Source organism: Ailuropoda melanoleuca, chromosome 2 (genome assembly GCF_002007445.2).
Source record: "Ailuropoda melanoleuca isolate Jingjing chromosome 2, ASM200744v2, whole genome shotgun sequence".
Classification (NCBI taxonomy): Eukaryota; Metazoa; Chordata; class Mammalia; order Carnivora; family Ursidae; genus Ailuropoda; species Ailuropoda melanoleuca.
In genome coordinates, this window is record NC_048219.1 from 8,071,026 (window position 1) to 8,091,779 (window position 20,754).

Sequence of the window (20,754 nt, forward strand, 5' to 3'; positions counted from 1 at the left end):
TAAAAAAATAGAGCAGTACTGGTAAGTTTTTTGTCTTTTTTGTTTTCCTCCTAGTCCTATCCTCTTTTCTCCCTAGCCATAGAAATCTGTTTTCATGAATTTGGCGTGATTCAGTCCATGTTTTTATGTTTTTTCTTATATATCCATAACTATATACCATAGAGAGTATTGCTTTGTCTGTTTTTCTGAAATTTCCCTCAGACCCATTTATTCACTTGAACTTCTTCGGAGGTTTATCAATCTCTCTCTCTCCTCCCAGCTTAATTCCCTTGGTTCTGAATAAGAGAGATCTCCCCTACTCAGTATGGTTATCCACCTCTGCCCCTTTCTGGAATAGTATAGACCAAAAGCAAGAAGTCCTTATACCTTCAAAGAAAGAAAAGGAAGGAAGGAAGGAAGGAAGAAAGGAAGGGAGGGAGGGAGGGAAGAAAGAAGAGGGAGGGAAGGAGGAAGGAAGGAATCCTTATACCTTCTATATATACTGAAAAATACAGATACATAATTTATACAAATTATGTTTAAAAAATTCTCTAGTCCAGGTGTACCCGTTATAAACGCATCTTCCTCTCCTTTCCCTGCAGGGGTCACAACTCTCCTGAATTTTGTGTAAATGATTTCATTGTACTTTTAAATAGTTTTTATTACCTATGAATGTATACCTAAAAATACTGTTTTACCTTTTGAACATCATGTAAATTTAATTATATAATAATTAATCATTTGTGATTTGCTTTTCTTACTCAGCATGATTTTTGAGTTTCATCTCAGTTGAAAAGAAAATTTCACAAAGCAGTTCTTAATCTTTTCTATGAGGGTTATCCTCTGATTTTTTTTTTTGGTTTGTATTCTATTTCATTTTTTTCAAATGCTGTGTTTGACCTACTAAACTGACTTCTCAATGGATCATGATCCACAGTTTAAAAAAACACTTGATTGAGGATTTATGCCTGTAAGTGGAAGTGCTAGATTATAGGGTGCGTTCTACCAGATATTGCCAAATTGCTCTCCTTTATGTTGATTGTAAGTTTACCTCCCCACCAGTAGCAGTAAATGAGAATTCCTAGTTTCCTGTGTCCTCAGAAGGCAGGAATTTTTTCAATTATTAATTTAAAATATTTTTTGACATAATTTCAGACATAACAGAAAGTTGAAAGAATGCAACAAAGAATTCCTGAATATCCTTTCCTCAGATTCCTCAAATGTTATTATTTTACTACATTTGCTTTGTCTTCTTTTCTCTGTCTATACAGTCATACACAAACACACACACACACACATATACACAGACGTTTGTTTTTTTTTTTCCTGAACCATTTTAAAGTTGCATCATAGAACACTACTCACAATAGACAAAAGGGAGAAAAAACCCAATTGGGTAAGCAAAATATGATATATACATAGAGTGGAATATCACTCAACCTTAAAAAAGGGAAGAAATACTGAAACATGCTACTGTATAGATGAACAGTGAAAACATTATGCTAAGTGCAAGTAGCCAAATGTTACACAACTTATATGATTCTCTTCATATGAAGTATCCAGAATATGTAGCTCCACAGAAACAAAACAGAGGAGTGGTTGCCAAGGGTTGGAGGTGGGGCTTGGTGAGGGAGTGACAGCTTAATGGATACACAGAGTCTCCTTTGGGAGACAAAACAAAAATGTTTTGAAACTAGATAGAGATGATGGTTGCACAAAATTATGAATGTACTAAATGCCACTGAATTGTACACTAAATATACTGAATTGTATACTTTTAAATGGTTACTGTTATGTGAATTTCACCTCGATAAAAAGGAAACTAAGTTGCAGTCATGATACCTCCTTACCCCTAAAATATCCTAAAAACTAGGAATTTTCTTATGTAGCTATGATAGTTATTAAAAGCACAGAATTAACATTGAGGCAATACTGTAACCTACAGACCTTATCGGTTGTCCCAATAATATTCTTTATAGCAAAAGAAAGTCTACAGTGATATTTTACATTTAGTAGGCACATCTCTTTAGTTTTTTTGATCTGGAATAGTTCCCGAGTCTTTAAAGTATTTTATAACATTGATAGTTTTGAAGAGTCCAGACTAGTTATTTTACAGGTGGTCACTTTGAACGTGTCTGATTTTTCTTCATGGCACGTGAGTCTTCAGGTTATGTGGTTTGGTGGGAATGTCATTGAAATGCTGCTGAGTTAGAAGGCAGAAATTTTAATGTTAAGATTTTTTTAGAGCTTTTCTAACCACCTTTCTCCCCCAACTAAATATTCTTCGTAAGGTATTACTAATTATATGTATCCTGTTCTAGAAAGAGTCACTGACGAAAGCTTATCTTTAATATTTTTTTAACTCAAGTGATTAACTTTTTTAGTATCTCTGTTGCACTGAACCCTGAGCTAGCTTGCAGTGAACCTGAATATCTTCATTAGCAAAATGCCAGACTCGTATCTCTTAACATGGAAAAGAACAGGAACTGAAAATTTGGGTTCCTCTTCTTAAAATTGTTGTTAATAAAAGTAAAAGAGTTAATAATTGGGACATTTCTTTTTTTTTTTTTAAAGATTTTATTTATTCATTTGACAAAGAGAGAGACAGCCGGCGAGAGAGGGAACAAAAGCAGGGGGAGTGGGAGAGGAAGAAGCAGGCTCCCAGCGGAGGAGCCTGATGTGGGGCACGATCCCAGGACCCTGGGATCAGGCCCTGAGCCGAAGGCAGACGCTTAACAACTCAGCCACCCAGGTGCCCCTAATTGGGACATTTCTGTTTAGATATGGTTATTTCTTTTCTTCTTTTTTTTTAAGATTATTTTTTTAAGATTATTTATTTATTTCTGAGAGAGAGAGAGCAAGAGAGCACATGAGCTGGGGGAAGGGGCAGAGGGAGAAGGAGATTCCCCTCAGAGCAAGGAGCCTGATGCGGGACTCGAGCCTAGGACCCTGGGATCATGACCTGAGCTGAAGGGCAGACGCCTGACTGAGCCACACAGGCACCCCAGATACGGTTATTTCTAATACAGTTAAACTTCCTTGTTTTGGGTTAAATGGAGAGAAACATTCAACCAGAATATAGGGGTTTTTTGTTTGTTTTCATTTGATTAGGCCTAGTAACATAAGGTCATTGGTGGATCTGTATTAATGTATAATTTTAATACATTAGTTCTTCTCCCCCCGCCCCCCTCGCCCGCCCCGAGTTGTAGCATCCTTATATGACCTTCACAACAATGCTGTGAGATCAGTTACTTTATTTCATTCATTCACTCAACAAATATTTCTTGAGCATCTATGATCTACCAAGCACTGTTTTGGACACTAGGGATACACGCGAAATAAAACAGAAAAAAAGTTCTTAGCTCAGTAATTTGCATTTTAGTGGGAGGAGACAAAGATTATCCTTTAAAAAAGTTATATGTTTATATTTAATAAGTAGTACATGTACAAAATTCAAATGGATAAAAGAGTATACAGTGAAAAGAGGTTTCCATCCTATTTTCCCTTTCTTCTCCATTTTCTTCTCTAGACGTTGCCCTTTCTAGTTTCCCAACTACTGTAAGTGGTTTAGTATATATATTTATAAGGATTGTCTAGACATATACCCTAACATGTATTTCTTATATTTCATTAATTTCTTTCTGCCCTCCAATGCTCATGGTTGCTTTTTTAAATTTTAATTTAATTTTTATTTATTTGAGAGAGAGTGAGCACAAGTGAGGGGAGGGGCATAGGGGGAGAGAGAGGGAGGGAATCCCAAGCTGACTCCATGCTGAAGGAGGAGCCTGATGCAGGGCTTTGTCTCATGTGATCCCAAGATCATGACCTGAGCCAAAATCAAGAGTCGGACACTTAACTGACTGACCCACCCAGGCGCCCCTTATGGTTGCTTTCTATATCTACTGTTCTTAACCTCAATATTTTTTCACCTAACACTGTATCTTGGAAATATATCTTCTCTTGCCAAATAAATATCTATTTAGGTTGTCTCCAGACCTTTGCTATTACAAGCAATATATTATACATACACTATTCTGACCACATTTAAGCATATATATAGACACATTTATGGAAATAGAATTGGGAAATGAAAGAATATATGTGTTTTATGTTTTGATATTGTCAAATTGTTCTCCTTAGTGTCGTACCAATTTACACTCATATCAGCAATAGATAATTATTTATTTCCCCCACCAATTCTGGGTGTTATCAAGCTTTTTATATCAATTACTTAACACAGAGCTCAAAGAGAAAAAAAAAACCTTTCAAACTCTCTTAAATGGTTCTAAATAACTTTTTCTTTCTTTAATAAAAATCAGATTTTTCCACAAAGCATGAGACTATTTTAAAAACCTCAGGAAAAAGAAAACTTTGACTATTTTAGGTACTCCTAACAATCAGAAACTTCGGTATAAGCATACAATTCTTTTTTGGATTTACTTTTACAGGTGTCCCCTGGAATTTCACATTTAATGTGAAGTTTTATCCACCTGACCCAGCACAGTTAACAGAAGATATAACAAGGTAAATAACTTATTAATAGTTAAATATATAATAAGTAATTCTCATTAGCATGAGCTTTGGGAATTTTTCTATTTAGAACTGAAGAAAAATGATGTGCTATTAAACTTAGGAAGGTAAGCATCTGGTCACTTCAAGGCAGGTTTGCAAATAAGTGAGCCTAAGAGCCTCATATATCTGTGACGTGCCTGGAGGAAATTGGCAGGGGAATTAACCTTGCTTATCATGGGTACGATGCCAAGCTGTGTACAGGGCACCTATAAACCACACGCCCTCCAAAGGGCAAGACAAAAATATAAGTGGTAAAATAGCTCTGCCACTTTCTCTCTCTTTTTTTTTTTTTAAAGATTTTATTTATTTATTCGACAGAGATAGAGACAGGCCAGCGAGAGAGGGAACACAAGCAGGGGGAGTGGGAGAGGAAGGCAGGCTCATAGCAGAGGAGCCTGATGTGGGGCTCGATTCCATAACGCCGGGATCACGCCCTGAGCCGAAGGCAGGCGCTTAACCGCTGTGCCACCCAGGCGCCCCTGCTACTTTCTCTTTTTAATACTCCTTCCCTACCTTGTTTTCTGGTATAGGTCTGAAGTCTGAATTATTATTTCATGCGTGTGTTATTATTTCTTCTGATCTCTCTTTTAAAGTGTATGATTAGGTCCATAATCCTCAAGAACTGAATCTTCCCCAGTAATTTTTAAGCCCACTTAATTTATGAAATAAATCTTGTACTCTTTGAAAACAACTTCCTGATTTTAGGAAAGTGGCCTTTATTGGGTTCTGTATAAAAATTTAAAAAAAGAAAATGGAAAAGCAGTATTTGTAAAGGATGCTACTATACATATTTATATCCATAACACCTTGCATGGATTCTTATACATCGTAGGTGCTTGGCAAATGTTTGTTAAATGGAATTGTTGGTTGCTGAGAAACTGCTTTCTAATTCTGATTTTCCTGTCCACTGTTTGACTTCGGACATATATACAGTCTCTGTGCCTCAGTTTTCAGATCTCTCAAAATAAGGGAGTAGCCTAAGTAAACTCTAAGTCTGATTGTTAAGTACGGTAATTTCAAAAAAATGATTTTTGTCTAGTTAATCCTTAGTACATGCTTAAAGTTGAGATGCCATTTCTGCCTGAAAAAAATTGTTTTGGTTATTTCTTTTTCTCAGGTAATATTTGTCTCTTAGAGTTGCTTTATTCATCTTTCTTCATGGAGGTTATGTATAAAACAAAACAAATCCCTTAAGTTCTTTGCTAATTACCTACATTTTAGAGGACTTTAAGATCCTTGTGATTTGGTTGGCATTCCTCTTTAAAAAAAAAAACCATGTATGTAGTGACTAATCGTAGACAGCAAAAGCGATTCTTGAACCTACACTATTCAACATCTTATTATGGTCAAAACAAGGATATAATTCTAATCAATGCAGGAATTTTCAGTTTCATCATATCTCCCAGCTTTCCTGTATTGGTCAACTCAGCTAGAAAAAGCGCTAAGGAGGTCTGGATCATTGGTGTAAATATGATACTGACAGAGATGAGTGTCTAACATGTAGGGGCACTCAGTTCGTTCTACTGAACAGTTTTAACCCCCTGATAATTTAGCACATGGGTGGAATCAGTCTTACAGGATGATAGTGTGTGGAAGGCTACATGCAACTTAGCCCATCTTGAAGGGAAAAGAACTGAAACTGTTCATACCCTAGTAAAAAATATGTCAGTAATGTCATCTTTATATACGAAGGACAGTATCTACACGTTTGGCAAAGCAGCATGATAGAAAGAGTCCAGGTTTGGAGCCAAACAGCCTTTATTACTGTATGACATTGAGCAAGCTTAATCTTTGAGGCTGCCTCTCTATCTGTAATCTGGTAATGATACCCACTTCGCAGGTTTTTTCATGAAAATTAGTTGAGATAATTTATGTGGATATGATACTTAATGTACTCAATAAAATATTAATTTGCCTCCTTCAGACTTTTCCCAACTTTACCTCTTTTCTTTCTTCCTTTTTTGTTATCAAGATATAATTGATATATACCATTGTATTAATTTCAGGTGTGCAACATAATGATTCAATAATTGCATATATTATGAAATGATTACCGCAATAAGTCTAGTTCGCAACTGTCACCATATAAAATTACAAAAATGGTTTTCCTGGTGATGAGAACTTTTAAGATCTACTCTCTTAGCAACTTCCTCTTTTTAAATTGCCTTCGAAACAATTGCCTTGTTGTTGGTTTTTTTTTTTAACATTTTACATGGAAAAATTTTAAACACACAGAAAAGAAAAAATAATAGTATGATGAACAATCGTATAGCCACTACCTAGATTGAACAGTTATTAATATTATCTCATATTTATTTAATCTCTCTTGTTTTTCTCCCCCCTTCTCTCCCTCTCACTCCCCTTTTCTTCCTCTTTCTCCATATTTGGTTTTTGTTGTTGCTGACATGGTAACATTTTTTTCTCTTTTGGCTGTAGATATTATTTATGCCTTCAGCTTCGACAGGACATAGTGGCAGGACGTCTGCCCTGTTCTTTTGCCACCTTAGCATTATTAGGTTCTTACACCATCCAGTCTGAGCTGGGTGACTATGACCCAGAACTTCATGGTGCCGATTATGTTAGTGATTTTAAACTGGCCCCAAATCAGACAAAGGAACTTGAAGAGAAGGTCATGGAACTGCATAAGTCATACAGGTAAATATGTCTCCAGGGTTTTTTCTGTGTTTGTTTTGGCAGTAAGTTTAAACCGTTGGCCTGATTTTGATTCAGTGTTTGCCTTAGAGGGGATGTGGTGCTGTGGAGTCAGCTCGGGCCCCTCCACTGTTCCACTTCGAGCAAGTCATGTAAGCCTTCCGAACTTCAGTTTTCTCATCTGAGTAACGGGTGTTGTGTTGAAGGATGAAAACTGAATGAGGCCATAGGTGTGAAGTACTAAGCACTGTTTCTGGCACATCGTAGGTGCTCAGTAAATGTTAGCTATTATTGCCTTACCTATTTTTTTTTCAGATTTTAAACTTATTATGCTATATTAGGTACTTTAAGATCCTTAAAGCAAGGGTTCTTAGGATCTGTGTACATGGATAGACTCCAGAGGACCCATGAAACCCCTGAGGTATTTATTGAATTCAGTGCTTTTTTCCATGGAAATAATTGGTGATGTTGGAAGGTGTCATAACAAAGTGATCCAAACCAGGGGCATATGGTCAGACTGAGCTGGGTTGGGATCTTGGTTCAGCTTGGTCCTGGCCTTGTGACCTTGAGTTATTCACTTAACCTCTCTGAGCCTCAGGTTCCTTATATGTCTGAATGAGCTTATTAGCTCAGAGGAAATAGGGTGATGGATAGGTTAGAAAAGGTATTATGTGGAAGAACTTTTTTTTTTTTAAAGATTTTATTTATTTATTTGTCAGAGAGAGAGTGTGAGTGAGCACAAGCAGTGGGGAGCAGCAGGCAGAGGGAGAAGCAGGCTCCCCGATGAGCAAGGGCCCGATGTGGGTCTCAATCTCAGCACCCCAGGATCATGATGTGAGCCGAAGGCAGATGCTTAACCAACTGAGCCACCCAGGCGTCTCCGTGGAAAAGCTTAATACAATGTCTTACTCATTGTCAAAATTCAGTAACTGTTAGCTAATATTTAAGTGCCAGAATAATTTGTGTTTCTTCCTACTATACATCCCATGGTTATTTGAGGGACTTGCTAATGCTAAATTTTATTGGCTGCCTTAGCTTATTAACATGGATATCTGATGTTGGCCTTGAGTTGGTGATACCCTGAGTTACATTAGTCTGAATTAGGAGAATCCAGCTATCTTCTAAACCAGATATTTAAAAAATTTATAAATATGTGAAACAATGTAATTTTTTTACTACATTTTGGGAAATTATTGTTATTTTTCACACAAAAATGTTATGAATGTTAAAATATGAGCTTATTGTTATTCTTTAAAGATTTAATATGTATTTAAAATTTTTCTTAGTTTTAATTTCTAATGTAGCAAGTATTAATAGATATAAGCCACATAAAGAAGAGCCCTTTGGAGTCCTCAATAATTGTTAAGAGAGTGAAGGGCTCCTAAGGTCAAAAAGTTTGAGAACCGCTGAGCTAGGCAGTGAGATAGAAGCATCAGCTCTGGAATCAGCCTGTCGTACTTTGAATTCAGACTCCATTCCTTATGAACTTTTTGACTCTTAGTAAATGACTTAAGCTCTCTAAGCTTCAGTTTTGTCATCTGAAAAATAAGGGTAATGATATGAATTTGTGATTGTTAAAAATGTGAAGTGCTTCTCATAGTGACTAGTATGTAGTGAGAGTATTTGCTTGGATAATATTTCTTAACCCATTTGACAAGTGATGGATGTGAATCTGGGTTTAGAGAACTACTTTTTGGAACTTAACAGAATTTAAACCCAAATTAGTGAAATGATCTCAAAACACTGGTGGATATGGTCCAGTTGATGTTCTGTTACGTATATGGATAGAAATTAAGCAATGATGGCTCTCCTTGACTAGAAAATGTAGAGGTCTGACACCTTGGAATTTACTTGCTCCTTTTTGGAAAGATTGGCACCATTTACAAACAGAAGGACAAATGGAAAATTTAATTATGTCCAACACCATGGCATTTTAACTAATCCAGAGAAACTTCTGCTGCGGCAGAAGCATTTTATTATGCATTGAAAAGTACAAGCAAATATCACCCTGTTCTCAGATAAATAGAAGACTGCCTACGTACATGGAACCCTTAGTTAGTGGCCCTTTGCCCAGGTAGAGACTTTGAAGTTATAATTAACACTGTAAATTTATACTAGCAAGTCAAGCTTTAAAATTAATTGCCCTCCATTTATGGGTAGTAGAAAAGTATGTAAACTTGTCACTTGTCCCCCTACTTAATTATTTGAAATCTCAGTCCTTAATTAGGAAATGTAACAAACATTATTAAAAGGCTGTCATATAACATTGGAACTCACTGAATGGCTCTGTATCTGGACCCCACTTGCTCAAAATAAATACAGAGAAACTTTGTTTCAACTTCTCTTTTTAATGAGCAAGAGTTAACCAGTGCCAGATCTCTCTGGTTAGATACTTTTGTAAGCTTTCAAGTAGTAAATTAGTAGGTGGTACTGAATAAATTCTTAATGGCTTAGAGGTATCTAACCTCCTCCCAGCTAGTTTATTATATTTCGGGAGTCTTGGAAAATCTAGGAGAAACCATGATCTTTAAAATTTTAAGTTGAAAGTAATTTAAATTTAACTTATGGTATTAAATTTGTAAAATACATGTGTTGTATTTACATATACAGTTCTGTGGGTAGTGGGATTATGAGAGATTTTCTCCCCCCCCCAATGTGGTTATACAATGAATTTATATGATTTTTATAATCAGAAAAAGCTTCCTGAAACAATTTTTTTGCCATTAGGTAGGGTAGAGCAAGATAGTCACCCATGCAGAGAGACAGTCTAGCTGGGGATATTGGGGTCTAAGCAGGATGGAGAGAGTATTCATGAGTAGGGGGCCAGCCTGGCATGAGAAGTCAGAGCTCAAGCAGTACGAGGAGAGTAGTCATGTGTGGAATGTGGTGGTAGTTATCAGAGGCAGAGCAGATTGAGAAAAGCATCCATGTGGGGTAAGGCCTGCATCGGGCGGAGGCCATCGCATGGGGTGGTACCTGATGCAGGGTGTTGAAGCCTGAGCAGGGTGAAGAAGATGTCCGTGAAAGGGGTAGCCTAACACCAGGAGTCAGAACCTGAGTGAGGTAAGGAGGGAATCCCATGTGGGGAGCAGCTCCACATGGCGGGGTGGGGGGGGCGGGCGTTCAGTGTCCAATCAAGGTGAGGAGGGCATCCTGTAGGGGAGAAGTCAGTGGCAGCAATGAGAGATTGGTTATATGCAAGGTGTTGATCAAATTAGTCAAGATATTAATGATAATGGGAGTCAGGTTTCTTACTGTCAGTAAAGGGAGATACACATTATGAAGAGGGAGAAACCCTGTGGTATTGCATTAAAACTGCAGGTTTCATAATATAATAAAAAAATATTTTAAAAAACCCTGCAGGTTTCAATGCTAACTCATGATTTCTGATAGATAGACAGATAGTAGGCACACACGCCTACATATACACATACATACATGCATGCTAACATAATCTTACTACATTGTTCGAGAAAGGAGTGCTTAAAAAAATGACAGAAATGATCAGAAGGATACAGAATCCAGCTTGGAGAGGCTCCCACTGACCAAATCTGGGCTAATTTAAGCACTAAAATAAATAAGGAAAATGATTATATTGCATTGAATAAATTGAGAATCTCTGAGTCCATACTGATATAAATGAATAAATTCAAAGTTTGATAAGGAATGGGATATTCAAAAGGTTTCAGAATACATTCCCACAGGGATCCCTGGGTGGCTCAGTCGGTTAAGTGTCTGCTTTCAGCTCAGGTGATGATCCCAGGGTCCTGGGATTGAGCCCTGCGTCAGGTTCCCTGCTCAGTGGGGAGCCTGCTTCTCTCTCTGCCTGCTGCTCCCCCTGCTTGTGCTCTCTCATCTTTCTCTCAAATAAATAAATAAATAAATAAATAAATAAAATCTTTTTAAAAATACATTGCCACAATATGATTATTAATTACAAAGAGATAAATAGGAATTGCACAGAAGAGAAGCCTGGCAGACATCAGTGATCAAAATGAACATAATCCGTGAAGGAACAAATTGAAATTGTGCACCTCCCACCTGACAGGGTGCAGTGAGAGCACGGAGCCACTTCTGTGCTATTCCTGTCAAAGATGCAAAACCTGAATCAACTCATGGAGAAACATCAGACCCAAATTGGGATGTATTCTATAGAGTAACTGGCCTGTAATCCTCAAAAGGTCAAGATTATGAAAGTCAAAGAAAGATTAAGGAACTGTTACAGACTGAAGAAGACCAGAGACATGAACTAAATGAAATTCATGATGCTAACTAAACTGGGCCTTTCTACTATACAGAGCATTTTTTAAACAACTGGCTAAACTTGAGTGGGGTCTGAGGATTAGATAGCAGTAATGTATTAATATTTATTGCCTGCTTTTGGTGGTTGTGTTGAGGTTATATAGGAGAATGTCCTTGTTTGTAGGAATTACACATTAAAGTGTTGGGAGTGATGGGTCCTTAGGTTGACAGTTCGCTCTCAGATAGTTGAGGAAAAAATGATTTGCATTGTAGGTAACTTCTACATTTAAGCATTTCAAATATCAGCCAAACTTCAAATATAAGCATTATTTTCAACTAACAAGGAAATTCATAGGTTTTTTTTTAAAGATTTTATTTATTTATTTGACAGAGAGACAGAGAGAGAGGGAACACAAGCACGGGGAGTGTGAGAGGGAGAAGCAGGCTTCCCGCCAAGCAGGGAGCGCGATGCAGGGCTCGATCCCAGGACCCTGGGATCATGACCTGAGCCAAAGGCAGACGCTTAATGGCTGAGCCACCCAGGCACCCCAGAAATTCATAGTTTTAAAGTTAAAGATATCTTCTTACTACCTGTCCTTAATACAATCTTATTTATTTATTTATTTATTTAAAATATATAGTTATTTAAGTAATCTTCACCCAACGTGGGGTTGAACTCACAGCCCCAAGATCAAGAGTTGCATGCTCTTCTAACTGAGCCAGTCAGGTGCTCCTGCCCTTAATACAATTTTAATGTGTGCTTACGTAGAGAAGCATTTAAATACATAGCTTGAAGCTTAAGTCTGTGTTTAAATTGACCCCATTAATGTCCTTCGGAGTTGGAAGAGTCTATGGAAAAGATTTTATCATGGTTGCCTCATTTAATGTTTTAAAATTTGTCTTCAAGTTTAGGTGATCAAAATTTTTCTCTTTTATGAATTGTGTATGGATGTTCCACTGTACTATCATCAGAAACTTAAAGCTTCTGGGGTGCCTGAGTGGCTCAGCCGGTTGAGTGGGTGACCCTTGATTTCGGCTCAGGTCATGATCTCAGGATCGTGGGGTCGATCCCCAAGTCGTCTCTGCACTCAGTAGTGAGTCTGTTTGGGATTCTCTCCTCTCCCTCTGCCCCTCCCTCCCTGCTCACACACACTCTCTCTTAAATAAATACATCTTTAAAATTTGAAAAAAGAAACTTAAAGTTGCAATAATAATAAACATTTATATTTTGCAGAGCAGTTTAACAACGATTATCTCATTTTATCCTACATAGTCACATTCATTCATTCAGCAAAGATAAAAAAGCCATTGCCTATCCTAGTCTCTGGAATTAGGTATTATCATGGATCTTATTTTATAAGTAAGGAGATTGAGGGAGACACCAGGTCACCACTCTTAAGTGCAGGAGGCTTGAGTAATGTGACTTGAAGTCCTGACTAAATCCTGCTGCCTTAAACTTAAGAGTCACAACTTGCCCATGACTATATGACCCCTCAGGGCCTATTTCTTCATCAGCAAATTCAAAATGTTGGATTCTATAATCTTCAATCTCCATTCCACCTTCAAAATCCTAAAATTGAAGCCATTGATAATCGTAACAACAACAAAAACTATAGAATGATTGGGAGTGACCTTAAATAGAAAAGTATATAACTTTATATGGAAAAAAAAACCCTATAAAACTTTCCCGAGATGCTTTTTTTTTTAAAGTTTTTATTTATTTGAGAGAGAGAGAAAGAAAGAGAAAAGGACCAGAGTGAGAATCCCAAGCTGACTCCATGCTGAGCACAGAACCTGTCACGGGGCTCGATCCCCCAACCATGAGATCATGGCCTGAGCTGAAACCAAGAATCAGTGTCTCAACCAACTGAGCCACCCAGGCGCCCTGTTCCTGGGATGTTTTTAGTGACTTGAATACACAGACTTGCATATGTGTTAATTTTCCCATTCTCCTTTTTTGGTGGGTGTTCAATTTTGTGTCTACTAAATAGAACTCAGGTGTGATGATTTAGTGCTTGCAGAAAAAAAAAGTTTATTTGGGGAGGCTGAGTCATTAACAAATCTGCAGAGTGTCTCCTGAGATTTTGCTTGTGCCAAGGAGTCCTTTGTTCTTTTTAATGAGGGTAAAGACAGATGGGTTTAGAAGAGTCTCTTCTGTTAAATGAATAGGCCACTGCTGCTTTGTTTAGTTTAAGGCAGTCCTCTGGGGAAACAGGCATTTACACCGTTTTTCTTTGGGGGTGTGGCAGCATTATTGTTAGTATGAAGTTATATTTGATCGGACTGAATTGTGCAGTACTAGGAGTGATATCTTTTTTCTTCAGAGCTCAACATAACAGCTCGTGAGCACTTCTCCAGAGTGGGGAAAGTTATAAAGAAGAAGGCAAGACCATCACAGTGAGCATTTAGACAGTGAGACTGATTGTTTTCAAACAAATCTAATTCATTATATGCCTAGTAATGAAGACATCTTAATAACAGAGAAAGCAGCCCCCTTATCTACATGCTTCTATTAACCAATTTATTTTGTTTAGATTAGTGGGCAGGACACCATCTGTTACCAGAAAATTTCTTTTCATCAAGCCTGCCCCCATTAAGGGCCTCCAGTTAAGTAACTTCAGCTGCCCTCCTGTTTAATTTCCATAATAATTCAGAGTATGGAAAGAAAAAGGCAGCTAAGAGGATATTGTAAATTGTACCATGCCCTCAGAGGATTTAATTTGGTCACCTCCTTGGCAAGAGAAATTAGTGGGAGGAGTTTGTGTGTGTTAGAGAAAAAGGCTGAGGAGAGGGAAGGGTAGAACTGATGGTGTGTGAGGCAGCCTTAAGGATATTTCTTAAAACCTTTTATTTCTAATAGCTTTTTTGGTGACTTTGTTTTTCTCCAAGATCTCTTTTTACTAAGACGTATCTCGACGATTCAGACACAGGTAGTGATAGGAATCCTTTTCCCTAATATTTTACTTTCAGGACTATGAAATATATCCATATACATATTGGTATGTATATATATTTGTATATTTATATGAAGTGTAACTAATACACAATTGTGATTATTGTAAAAGTTGGCATTGGGTGCTGAATTTCTCATTTTTATTCTACCAAAGGTCCATGACTCCAGCTCAAGCTGACCTGGAATTTCTTGAGAATGCCAAAAAGTTGTCTATGTATGGTGTTGACCTTCATAAAGCCAAGGTAACGAATGATATCTTTGGCCTTTATTAATTTTTTTTCAAAGGTTTTATTTATGTATTCGACAGAGATAGAGACAGCCAGAGAGAGAGGGAACACAAGCAGGGGGAGTGGGAGAGGAAGAAGCAGGCTCATAGCGGAGGAGCCTGATGTGGGGCTCGATCCCAGAACACCGGGATCATGCCCTGAGTCGAAGGCAGACGCTTAACCGCTGTGCCACCCAGGCGCCCCTGGCCTTTATTAATATACATGTATCAGACCTGGGTCATATAATACTTGTTGCCAACTTTTATCTGGGGTATTATAAAACATTCAAAAGAGAGAGTTCTTGTTAGAATTTTAAGTGTATAATATGAATTGCCCCTTTGCAGTTCCCCCATCAGAATGGAATTTCACATTGAAGCCCCTGTAAGGATCAAAGGTATTTCACCTAGAGCAGAAGTGATATTTTCCTAAAATGCAGACGCATTTGAAAATATAGAGGGGCAGCAAGGCATGTTTCACAGCCAACATCACCTACTTCAGGACACTGGGGCATTTATTAAGTATGTAGATTCTCAAGGTCCTCCCAGATTTACTGAATTACTTTGGACAAGGCACTAGATCTCCAAGTTGAATGAACATGTCAAATTACTCTCATTCACACCTGAATCTGAGAACCATTGGCCTAAGGTAGTGGTTCTCGAAGTGTGGTCTCCTAACCAGCATTAGCATCATCCAGGAACTTGTTAGAAATGCACATTTCAGGCCCCGTCTCAGACTTACTGAAGCAGAAATGCTGCAGGTGGAGCCCAGCAATCTGATTTCACAATTTCTCCAGGTGATTCTAACGCACATGCGATGAACCACAGTGGTTCATTTGGGAACTACTGGGTTAGGGAATTGGAAACGTGAGCTTTAATCCTAGTTCTGCCTAATACAACCTAAGAGAATAAACTCAAGGGAAGTTGCTTGACTTCCCTCATCTTTACCTACTGAAGTAGCCGGGGGTGGCCACGGGGTGTGTGTGAGGAGTTTGTGAGGGAACGGGCTCAAGGGATGATGTGAGGTTCATTTAGAGGAACTTAACTAGGGTGTATGATGAGGACATTCAAAACCATGTCCAGTGAGAAAGCAAAGGATTAGGGGAGACTTAGCCCATAGAAGAGAAAGTTTAGGGAAGACGTAAAACGTGTCTTTTTTTTTTTTTTTAAAGATTTATTTATTTGACAGAGATAGAGACAGCCAGAGAGAGAGGGAACACAAGCAGGGGGAGTGGGAGAGGAAGGAAGCAGGCTCATAGCGGAGGAGCCTGATGTGGGGCTCGATCCCACAACGCCGGGATCACGCCCTGAGCCGAAGGCAGACGCTTAACCGCTGTGCCACCCAGGCGCCCCAAAACCTGTCTTTATGTATTTGAATGATTGCTCTGTGAAGTAGAGATTTTACTATGGCTCCAGATACAAAACTAAAGCTAGTAAAATGGAAATTACAGGGAAATACTGTTCAGCATAGTTGGACAAATTGCCTAACAGTCAGAGCTTTTCTAAGATGGAATGGGCCCCCGGCTACCATAGTAATTATTTCGTGCCTACAGCATGAAAGGTCCTGTTAGTCCTGTCACACACCAGGTGTCTGAATGTCCTTCTTTCTAAATTCCCAGCAAGCAATTATTCTACCTGTCCTGGAATAGTTCCAGTGACAGAATGCTCACTACCTTTTATTCCAGGATAGGTAGAATAATCACTTGGTAGGAATATAGAAAAAAGGACATTCAAACATTTGGTGTGTGATTGGACTAACGGGACCTTTCATGCTTTTCCCACCCTGAATAGCTGATACCTGAAGATTCTTCCTTATTAGATTCTGTTAAATCTAATAAAATTTCATTGCATGTTCGTGGTTTTTCTTGAAATGTTGCTCTGGATTGTTTTGGCCTGGATGCTTCTGTGAATCTCTAAAGTAGGTGGTAGAAAGATCAGAACTGAAATTGTTTGGTTTTGCTTCTCAGTTCCTGCTGTGGCTGATGTCGATGCAGTAATTATCAGGAATAGATGAAGAAGTCAAGCAGCATGTTCCTTTCCTAAATGTTGTAAAGCAAACTGTTTCTCCAAAACATATCATTGAGAGAGATAGAGTTGTACCCACAGGCTTTAAGAATTTAAGAGGGCGTCTTCTGGGAAATTCTCAGTTATATAGTCATTGAGTTAGAGCTGTTAGTAATTTTTACTTCTCCGTTGTGTTTGTACGTAACACGTATAGACACTAACATGTTTCTCTATACTCAATTTGGGAAAAAGAATAGTCAAGAAACATTTAACTCTGGGTTTTGATTACCTATCTAAATAGTCGTTGGTAACACTCAGGTGAAATTTATTTTCCTTATTAGCAGACACAGATGATTAACGTTATATATTTAATTTTTAAAAATTACTAAGGAGACATAGAAATGTGCCTTTATCTTATCTTGCTGTTCCTTCTTGACTTTGGGATAATAGTTATAATTTCATATACTTTACATCAATAATTACAAGAGTCTGAGATTCTCTCATACTGAGTTTATACAGGAATAGAGTCAACTCCTTACGATTTTTGGATGAATGACCACATTATCGTAAAAAATCATAATTGTGCATGTATATTTGATAGTAGACACAACCCTCAGCCCTAGCCTCCAGAAGTCATGTGGTCTACAGACTTAAACCTACATGTATAGGACACCGGTAGCTACTATAGCCACCATGGTAATTATTTACTGACCTTGATAGTGACAGGTTTGAGTATTTTAGAACTGGGAGACCAAAATGAGAACAAATGTTTACCCTAGAATTTTCATATACAGACAGGCACAGTAAAAGCAGATGAGCGTCTCTTTTTGGATTATTAAGGAACACCTTTTTGGAAGACACAGAGGCCCAGTGTTATGGGAGAAGTGTTGTAAAGTTAGATGAGGTGCAAGCCCAATGACATTTCATGATATCTCTGAGGGGTGGCGGTGATGGCTGCATTGCTCCTTCTAGGAGTCAGTTCCCTCAGTCGGTAAGATGTTTACGTCCATGTTTCTTGGACAAGAGAAGAGCAGATGTTCACTTACAGTGGTAGAGTAACATTTTTACCTGGACTCAATAGTCCCATGGATTAGGATTGTAAAGTTAAGCTTTACTTTTTAATGTATGCTTTGTAAGTGTTTTGGTTATCGGTATCTTCAGTTTATCAAATAATAGCCATGCGTTGAGCACTTTGCTGAAGACTGAACTGCTAGCACTTTTCTTTTTCAGGACTTGGAAGGAGTGGATATCATCCTAGGTGTCTGTTCTAGTGGCCTTCTGGTTTATAAAGATAAGCTGAGAATTAATCGCTTTCCTTGGCCCAAAGTGCTGAAGATTTCTTACAAACGTAGCAGCTTTTTCATCAAGATCCGTCCTGGAGAGGTACAGCATGCGTGCTTCTTTCCTCCTGAATCAAGCATGGACCGTGTTGAAAACATCTCTTCATTCTTGTTTTTCTTATTACGTTGTCTAAGACATCTGTCTGTAGCTAACTGTTCAGGAGCTGGTAATTCTGTTTTCTAAATTAATCAGCCCATAATGCTGCTTGTCTTCTTTACTACTGATCTTCTGGACATTTCTCTTTATGTAAGTAAATATACCATGGCCAGAAGTTAATCTTGGATTGCTAAACTTGTTCTTTGTTTACTCCAGGTAAAACCTTGATGGAAAAATATTTGTAACTATTTAAAAATTAAGTAGCAGGAGATTTTAATATTGTGGGGTTAAGATGTTTTGTACCACCAACACCTTACTACATGTAATTAAGATTTATTTGTATGTGTAGCTTCTAGTAGTTACTAAGAATGTGTTCTAGGTCAAGTTCTAGATTTTTAATAGAGCTGGATGTTCCACTTTGTACCAGACAACTCAGTTATTAGTTGGTGTTCAAGATTTAGAATATACTAATGCTGACCAAACTTAACTTTTACATGAAGGAGCCGTCATAGCACAGTGGAAAATTATTTAAGTCGAAATTAAAAAAAGTTCTAGCTCCTACTCTGTCTCTGCCACTACTACTAAGCAAAATACCCAGGACAAATTTAGGACTCAGCTTCCTTATCATTCGAGTGGGATAATACCTTCTCTGTCACAGTTGATTTGAAGATCAAATGAGATGACAGCTGTAAAAGCTCTGAACAAGAAAGCAATGCACTATTGCAATGTGGCTTTTTGTGTGTGTGTATCACCATCTGCTGGTGGAAAATGGCTCATTATTTTAGCTTGGAAATACTGGATGTGCAGCCTTAAAAATCTTGGATAAGCTCAATGAAGCATTTATATAATACCATCATTATTTACCTGCCTAGCAAAGAGGAGACAATGTCTTCCCTCAGGTGTTTCAAATCTAAGAGGCATTCAGTCATCAAGTATTTATTGATTGAGGGCTTTCTTTGTGCCAGGTACTCTTCTAGGATCTAGGAGTATAGAAAATTTATACACACGCACACACATACACACACACAAATAACTATGATAAAGGAAGTCCTTGGTTTTTTTGAATGTCAACTATATGATGCGTACTAAAACACAGAATTCTTATTGAAGAAGGCAATTAGGAACAACGATAGGATTTTGAGAAGTGCAGTGTTCTGTCTACAGAGGGTGATACAGCAGTAGCATGGTATAGCAGAAACCACGAAGATCTGGTTCTGCCACTTGATAGCCATGAGCCTGAGCAAATAGCTTCTCTGATCTTAGTTTCTTCATGTGTGAATATATAGATGACACTATCTAATCATAGTGTTATTGGCAATAATAGTAACTAAACATAAATGTCAGTTTATTTTCTATCTTATAAAGTATGCGTAAGGCGGAAACACAGAAGCAAAAGACTAGCAGAACAGGTTTTCGCATCCTTGGCAGGTTATGATTTGCTTCAGTCAAAGAGGTCTTCAGATAAATTAGTGGTCAATCAAAGGAAAAAAGAGAAAACATTTAATAATTCAGGAATCTGGTTTGGGCCAAAATCTTAATTCCTATTACTAAAAACAATTGCGTGATAGTACTGATTGATTGGAGGAATCACGTTATCCCATTCCCTGATCATATTGTAGTCAAGTATCCCAAATGTAGACAGTGACCAAGGAAAAGTAATGTCCAGATAGTCCAAAGGTCACTTAATTATGTCTCAGAAAATGTGCAGTGTGTGCGTGTGCGTGTGTGTGTGTGTTGTGTCGTGTCTGTAGAGGGCATGGGTTCTGAACAAAATAAGATGCAAATACAAGATACACCTCCTGGCTTCTCTGCTGTGGAAAAAGCCACCTTAATTGAGTAGATCTCTTTCAGTAACTAAGAAAAAATTTCAGTTTCTTAGACTAGTAACATTCGTTTCATTTGTAATATCCTCTTCTGTAACACCATATTTCTATGGTACTGGATCACTTTAGTCAAATAATCACATTTCATGTTTATTCGCGTTTTTATAGCAAGAACAATATGAGAGTACCATTGGATTCAAACTTCCCAGTTACCGAGCGGCTAAGAAATTATGGAAAGTCTGTGTTGAGCATCACACATTTTTCAGGTATTGTTCTCACTTCAGTATTTTTCAAGGATAAATTATTTATGCATGTTTCTATTTTAAACCTGCTATTGAAATTCCCTTCTTTGTATGGCTGGCATTCTTTTATTTAGCTCAGGTGAGATCATCTTAAGCAAGACAAAATAAATCCAGTTCTCCCTTGGATTGAAAAATACGCCTTAACATCCCCAGAGCACCTTTCTGTGTGTGGTAGAAGGAGAATAGAAGGGAGGGAAAAGCAATCTGTGTTCACTAGGGGCTCTGTGATCATCTTAATGGAGCTAAAATCAGTCTGTGAGGGGGAAGTACCTTGACTTACCTCCACAGGGAATTTCTTGAAGCAATGCTTAACTACTTCCTGTGCGGCTGTTACATTAGAAGGTGAAAGGTAGGAAGCTGATTGTTATCTTGGCTCTAATCAACCCCAGAAAAGAGGCACAGAGAACCATCTTTGAAGCCCAATTGCATCAGATAATCTGAAGATAGGAGAAAGTTTCACCTGCTTCGGTTTTCAAGAGGCCATGTCATTAACTCCTTGTATTCATCTACCAAACATTTTCTTTGTGC

The 20,754-nt window shown here is 37.9% G+C and overlaps 1 protein-coding gene across 11 annotated transcripts in view; it reads left to right on the top strand.

Annotated features, from left to right (window-relative positions):
- EPB41 (erythrocyte membrane protein band 4.1) overlaps positions 1 to 20,754 on the top strand; it is a 183,843-nt gene that overhangs the window by 102,081 nt on the left and 61,008 nt on the right. For all 11 annotated transcript variants that reach the window (XM_034647927.1, XM_034647940.1, XM_034647942.1 and 8 more), the window contains 5 exons: positions 4,428 to 4,503; positions 6,988 to 7,206; positions 14,553 to 14,640; positions 17,895 to 18,047; positions 20,093 to 20,190. In XM_034647927.1, the coding sequence (XP_034503818.1) occupies positions 4,428 to 4,503; positions 6,988 to 7,206; positions 14,553 to 14,640; positions 17,895 to 18,047; positions 20,093 to 20,190 (634 nt within the window). The remainder of the gene's footprint in view (positions 1 to 4,427; positions 4,504 to 6,987; positions 7,207 to 14,552; positions 14,641 to 17,894; positions 18,048 to 20,092; positions 20,191 to 20,754) is intronic.